This window comes from Patagioenas fasciata, chromosome 15 (genome assembly GCF_037038585.1).
Source record: "Patagioenas fasciata isolate bPatFas1 chromosome 15, bPatFas1.hap1, whole genome shotgun sequence".
NCBI lineage: Eukaryota > Metazoa > Chordata > Aves > Columbiformes > Columbidae > Patagioenas > Patagioenas fasciata.
In genome coordinates, this window is record NC_092534.1 from 8,613,357 (window position 1) to 8,619,356 (window position 6,000).

Consider the following 6,000-nt stretch of genomic DNA (forward strand, 5'->3'; position numbering starts at 1 on the left):
ATTCCTGCCAACCCTGGGGACAGATAGCGTGTGCTGAACGATACCTTGGGAACAATTTGGTGTCCCGTCCTCATGACTGGCAAAGGCTGTTTCTCCATCCCAGGGTGTCACATAAATGCTGTTGTCGTATAAGCCGTCCTTGCCTGGCATTGACTGTATCCAGGGCCACTCTGCTCCAGCATGCCCTGCAGTGCTGAGTGGTTCTCCTGGTCGTCTCACAAGATGCAGAAGATTAAGTTGAGCTCTTTCAACTCAGTGAGGCAGCCAGGGCATCCTTCTCACCTTTGGGGCATGGGTGGGCAGAAAGGGGTGCTGCCCCCACAGCCTGGGTGTTGTATGAAGCCCCATTTTCACCCATGTCACTTGTGGGCTTGTGAAGCTCTGGGCACACACTCAGCAGCCCCTTCTGGCTGAGCCCCTTCCCTGCAGTGCCTGGCTGGAGGCTCTTTGGGCAGGGAAGGGCAGAGGGAGCTGCAGCAGGTCCAGAGCTGCAGGACATGGGCATCTGGGGCTGCAGTGGAGGCAGAAAATCAGGCCTGGGATGCTGTGAGGGCTCTGAAAGGCAAGGGCAGAAGTGATGTGGTTCTCTCTGCGTGGGGCTGGCTGGGTCTGCAGAGCTGAGAGCGCATCTCAGAGGTGATCATCTTCGTGCTTTCCTTCTTCCTGGGCCTCTGACACCATCTTTCCCCTTCCTCCAGGTTACTGCGGCTGCGAAACCCTTGGGGCCGCTTCTCCTGGAATGGCAGCTGGTCTGATGAGTGGCCACACTGGCCAGCTCCCTTGCGTCACGACCTGATGCCCCACGGCAGCAGCGAGGGCGTCTTCTGGATGGAGTACAGCGATTTCATTAAGTATGGCAGTGTCCTGGAGGCAGAGGCTGTGGGGTGGACAGCCAGGCAGGGGACAGAAAATGGGACATGGGGCTTGGGACCTTGGCAGTGTTAGGTTAATGGTTGGACTTGATGATCTTGAAGTTCTTTTCCAGCCTAAACAATTCTGTGATTCTAAGATGGGGCAGGCAGGACCGGGCCTCCCCAGAGGGGTGCAGGTGACCTGCTGGTACTGGCTGCGTGGGCTGCAGCATGCTGGGGTGGGGGTACAGCAGCAAACCTGCAGAGGACCCCTCCAGGGCTGAGCCTGGCTTCCCAACAGGTATTTTGACTCTGTGGATATCTGCAAGCTCCATTCGGACTGGCACGAGGTGCGTGTGCAGGGCATGTTCCCCAACAAGGCCAATGGGCCAGTGACGGTGACATCGCTGACGGTGTTGGAGCGTGCCGCCCTGGAATTTGCCCTTTTCCAGGAGGGCAGCAGGTGAGCTGGGCAGCACATGGGCTGCAGGCAGTGACCCAGACCCAGGAGAAATCCCAAACACATCGCCCTCAGCCCCATGCCATCCTATGGGGTCACAGAGCTCAGGGATGGGCCCCCATCACCAGTTCTCAGGATCTGTTAGTGTTTTAGCCAAAACCCAAGCCCTGAATGTGCACTGGTTCTTCGGGCAGGGGGAGGACTCTGGATCTGCCGTCCTGCCTGTGGCCCCCACATGCTCTGCAGGGCAATGCTTGGGTGACGTGTGACCCTTCTCCCCCTCCTGGCACAGGCGGTCGGACACAGTGGACAGCCACTTGCTGGATTTGTGCATCATGGTTTTCCGGGCCACCTTCACCAGTGGGAACAAGCTGAGCCTGGGCCGGCTGATGGCTCACAGCAAACGAGCCGTCAAGAAGTTCGTCAACTGCGATGTTATGCTGGAGCCGGGCGAGTACGCCGTCGTGTGCTGTGCCTTCAACCACTGGAGTGCCGCCCTGGCAGGCCCCGCCACCACCCAGGGTAAGCGGCTGGGCTGCCCTCCCCACCGCGATGCTGGCAGAGAACCTGGGGGAAGCAGAAGTGCAAAGCCCTTGATCTTTACTGTGGGGACCTTGCTGGGGGTGGAGGTTGCCTGCACATGCAGCAACCCAGCAGCACCCTGTTCCTGGGGTTTGTGGGCTCGGTGACAGTCTCACTGATCCCCCTTTTCTCCATGTGTCTCCACAGCATCCAGTCCCACCAGCAGCCGACCAGCCACTGATTATTCCAGCTACATCTTGGCCATCTACAGCTCCCGCCTGGTGATGGTGGAGCAGGTGGAGGCGCAGCCCACCACGCTGGCGGACGCCATCATCCTGCTGACTGAGAACAAGGGCGAGCGGCACGAGGTGGGTGTGGGCGGCACAGGGCAGGGGCTGGTCTCTCCGTGGCTGGAGTGGGGATGGTGATGATGCTGCCAGTGGGAACCTGGACGCTGCCTCTGCTGTGTCCTCAGTTTGGCAGGAGTCAGGCGGAGCTGTGCCAGCTCTGGCTGCCACCAAGTCCCCTCCTACCTCATGGATGCCCACCCCTTTTGCTCCCTGGGGCAGCATGGGGTGTCCCAGCAAATGGCCAGCCCCTGGCTAGAGGTGGAAAATGCTGGTCCAGGGGCTGAAATTTGGACTTGCTGTTTGCCCCAGGGCCGTGAGGGAATGACCTGCTACTACTTGACACATGGCTGGGCAGGGCTCATCGTGGTGGTGGAGAACCGGCACCCCAAGTCCTACCTGCACGTCCAGTGTGACTGCACCGACAGCTTCAATGTCGTTTCCACGCGTGGCAGCCTCAAAACACAGGACAGCGTCCCCCCTCTGCACAGGTCTGGGGTAGGCAGGGGTGGGTTGGTGGGGGCTGCCTGGCCAGGGCAGGGCTGGCAGGAGGCTTGGAGCCTGGGGCTGGCTGGGATGTGTGGGCAGGGGTTGACCTGCAGGATGGGGTGGCCAGGGCAGAGGCAGCTGCCTGGCCCTGAGCCTGTCATTCTGTCCACAGGCAAGTGTTGGTGATCCTCTCCCAGCTGGAGGGTAACGCCGGCTTCTCCATCACCCACCGCCTAGCACACCGCAAAGCCACCCAGGCCTTCCTCAATGACTGGATGTCGACAAAGGGCACCCACAACCCGCTGCTTACACCCGAGGTTGCCGGGCTTCATGGCCCCCGGCCCCTATGACGAAGCGCCTCCCCCTCCCTGCTTTGTCCCCCCATTATTTTCACCGAACCTCTGGCCTGGGGTCGCCCCCCGAGCTCTCAGTGCTGAGCCATGGCGCAGAGCTGGAGCATCACACCCAGCACTTTGCGCTGTGCCGCGGGACCAGGGCGAGCTCTCAGGGCCAGGACCAGCTCTGCCCGCCGCCCCCCGCCCTGGCACCGCTGGCCCCCCACGCACTTTATGAGGAGCAGCTGGGGGCACGGGGCCGTCTCAGGATCCCACCTGCCCCAAACCCGCAGTGGGGGCTGCAGGAAGCGGGGGGGCAGAGGTTGCTGTCAAGGCCCTTCCCAGGCACTGCGCTCAGGACTCTGCCCCCTCCTGCGGCACCAGGGCCCTGGCGCTGCAAAAAAAAAGAATATACCTCTGACGTCTGTCCATCTGTGTGACCCTCCATCTGTCCCCAAGCCCTTCCCACTGTCTTGTTGCCCCATTGTCTGCTGCCAGAACCAACGTGGCACTGAGGTGCCATAGCCAGGCCAGGGGGCACCGGGGTCACCCTGCTATGGTACTGCCTGTGCTGGCTGCTCGTGGTGGGTGTCTGCTGTGGTAGCTGGATCCCCCCACATCCACCTCGCCTGTCTGGGTGCCAGGGCTGCCCACACACTGTGCTGGGACTGGGGAGGTGGGGGCGCTGGGGTGCTTTAGAAAGCTGCCGCCATGGGGTTTTCACTGCACCTTGAGGTTAAATGCAGAGGTGCCCTCCTCTGCTGCTGCCCCAGGGTGGGGGGTGAGGCCATGGGGTGATGCCTGGGGGGGCTGCAGCAGCAGGGACCCCCCTCTACTCATCACACAAGTGTTACTATGCAAAGGTGGCCGCTGCAAGCAGTGCCTGGAGAGAAGCCATTACATCCCCAGCTGGGCTCAGCACCCCTGGGCACTGCCCTGTGGGGGCCTCCCCCCCTCCATGCCCTGCTGAGGCGAGGGGCAAAGGGTGGAAGGTACAGAGTCAGGGTTTGGGGAGCAGCTCCCCCTGGCTTTACCATGTTGCTATGTGCTGGGGACAGGGGGACTGATTTTGGGGCAGGGGGTAAGCAGAGAGATTTACAGAGGCCAAGTCCCATGGAAGGCAGTGAGCACAAGGCAAAGGCTGGTGGGAACCTTGGGGTGCCACTGGCCCCAGTGGGGACTGACCCCCACAGTTTCAGGGCATTGTGGCTCCCTGGCTTGGCGTGGGCATACGCGTGTGTGTGTACATGTGGGTGTGTTTTGGGGGTCCCCTGGTGCTACCCCCATCCTGTGCAAGCTGTGGAGCTGCAGCTCAGGGATTGGGGGGCAGTGGAAGATGTAGGGCCTGTGCTGGGGGAGCAGCCTGCACCCCAAACCCTGCACTGCAGCTGCTCTGGGCAGGGGGATGTGCGGGCTGTGGGGTTTGTCCAGCATGTCCTCCTGTCCCCAGAACTCACCCCACGAAGCTGAAGGGTGGAGGTGACTGTCCTGGCACCCTCCTGGCCGCCCAGCCGGGGCTGCTGAGCCAAGCTCTATCCCTGTTTTTGTTTGTTGTTCTGTTTTCTCTCTTCCCTGCTCTTTCCTCCTCGGGATGACTTGTCCTTCACTTTTTTTCTCTCTGTCTTTCTGAGCTGTGAATATTTTTAACCCTGTAAATACTGTCCAGCTCTTAAAAACACATAGAATATTTTATCAATTGTAAATGAGATCAGTAATCCCTGTATGATACGAATTATCCAAGGGTGGTTTTCAAACTCAGGTTCTGATGGACCAAATAAAGTTTTGTTTTTTACTGAAGCTGCCTGGTTTTGCTGTGTTTGGCTGTGGCACCGGGAAAGGGTGTCTGTCACCTGGTGCTTGGCTGTGAGGGGTTTTCAGGGTCCAAGCGAAGAGTCTTCAAGCCATTTCTGTGGAGCAGTGGGCAGCTGTCGGTGCCCTGAAAGCAGAGCTGAACACAAAAAAAAAAAACCAGAAAGGTGAAGTTTGAGTTTCAGGTTTGTTTAGTGGGCCTGGGAAGGGCCGCGCAGGGGAGCAGAAAGTGGAGAAAATAGAGCGAGACCCAGAAACTCCCGTAAACCGAGCAGCAGATTATTGCAGGACTGCGCGGCGGCCGGGAGAGGGCAGCCGCTGCCCGCACCCCGCCCGCTGCCCGCACCCTGCCCGCACCCCGCTCGCTGCCAGCACCCTGCCCGCACCCCGCCCGCTGCCCGCACCCTGCCCGCACCCTGCCTGCTGCCCGCTGCCCGCACCCTGCCTGCCTGCTGCCTGCACCCTTCCTGCTCACTGCCTGTACCCTGCCCGCCCCGGCCTGAGGCTCCGGGTCCCCGAGAGCAGCCAAAGCCACCGTGGAGCTTCACGTCCGAGCCAGGATCAGGCCCCTCCTGCCTCAGTTTCCCCATCTGCACAACAGCAGACTCTGGGATGGCCGAGGGGTGTGACAGTGCCAGAGCCACGCCCAGCGCATCACCGACACCAGGCCCGGTTGCGGATGGAGCAGCTCCTCCGTCCCCACCACCGCCCCGGGCAGCACCCATCCTCCCTCCTGCTGCCCCGCTCGGCCGGGGGCAGCGCAGGCTGGCGCTGGGGAGAGCTTTCCGGCTGAACGGAGGCGGCCGGCTGCACGCCAGCCCGCTCTCGCCTGGGGTGGGCACCTTGAGACCAGTAGGGAGAGACAGAAGGAGAGGATTTCGGTCTTTCTTACAGCAACTTGTAATAGATTTTTCCAGGCGAAACATCTTTGCATTCAGGAGGCCCTGTCACAAGCCATCAGCCTCAGCCGGGGAGAAACAGATGGAGAGTTAATTTTGGCGGGGAGGGCACTGCTGCGCTCCCCTCAGTCTGTTCAGGGCGAGGAGCCGTGTCAGCGCAGGCAGGTTTAACCCTCACGACCGCGCAGGCCTTTGCCCTCGCCTCTGTGCGCAGTTCCCTGTGCCAGCCCTGCTCCTCCTGAGGATGCCAGGTGGGTTGTGTGGCTAAAACCCCTCCCCGATGCCACC

At 61.1% G+C, this 6,000-nt stretch overlaps 1 protein-coding gene across 7 annotated transcripts in view; it reads left to right on the forward strand.

Annotated features, from left to right (window-relative positions):
- The window catches only part of CAPN15 (calpain 15), a 59,252-nt gene extending 54,451 nt beyond the window's left edge, over nucleotides 1–4,801 (forward strand). For 6 of the 7 annotated variants that reach the window (XM_065850811.2, XM_071815045.1, XM_071815046.1 and 3 more), the window contains 6 exons: nucleotides 699–851; nucleotides 1,153–1,314; nucleotides 1,604–1,833; nucleotides 2,041–2,201; nucleotides 2,493–2,671; nucleotides 2,842–4,801. In XM_065850811.2, coding sequence (XP_065706883.1) covers nucleotides 699–851; nucleotides 1,153–1,314; nucleotides 1,604–1,833; nucleotides 2,041–2,201; nucleotides 2,493–2,671; nucleotides 2,842–3,019 — 1,063 coding nt within the window. In that variant the 3' untranslated portion in view covers nucleotides 3,020–4,801. Of the gene's footprint in view, nucleotides 1–698; nucleotides 852–1,152; nucleotides 1,315–1,603; nucleotides 1,834–2,040; nucleotides 2,202–2,492; nucleotides 2,679–2,841 lie in introns of all 7 variants that reach the window. The other variant, XM_071815048.1, reaches the window with a different exon arrangement.
- Nucleotides 4,802–6,000: the final 1,199 nt, after the last annotated feature.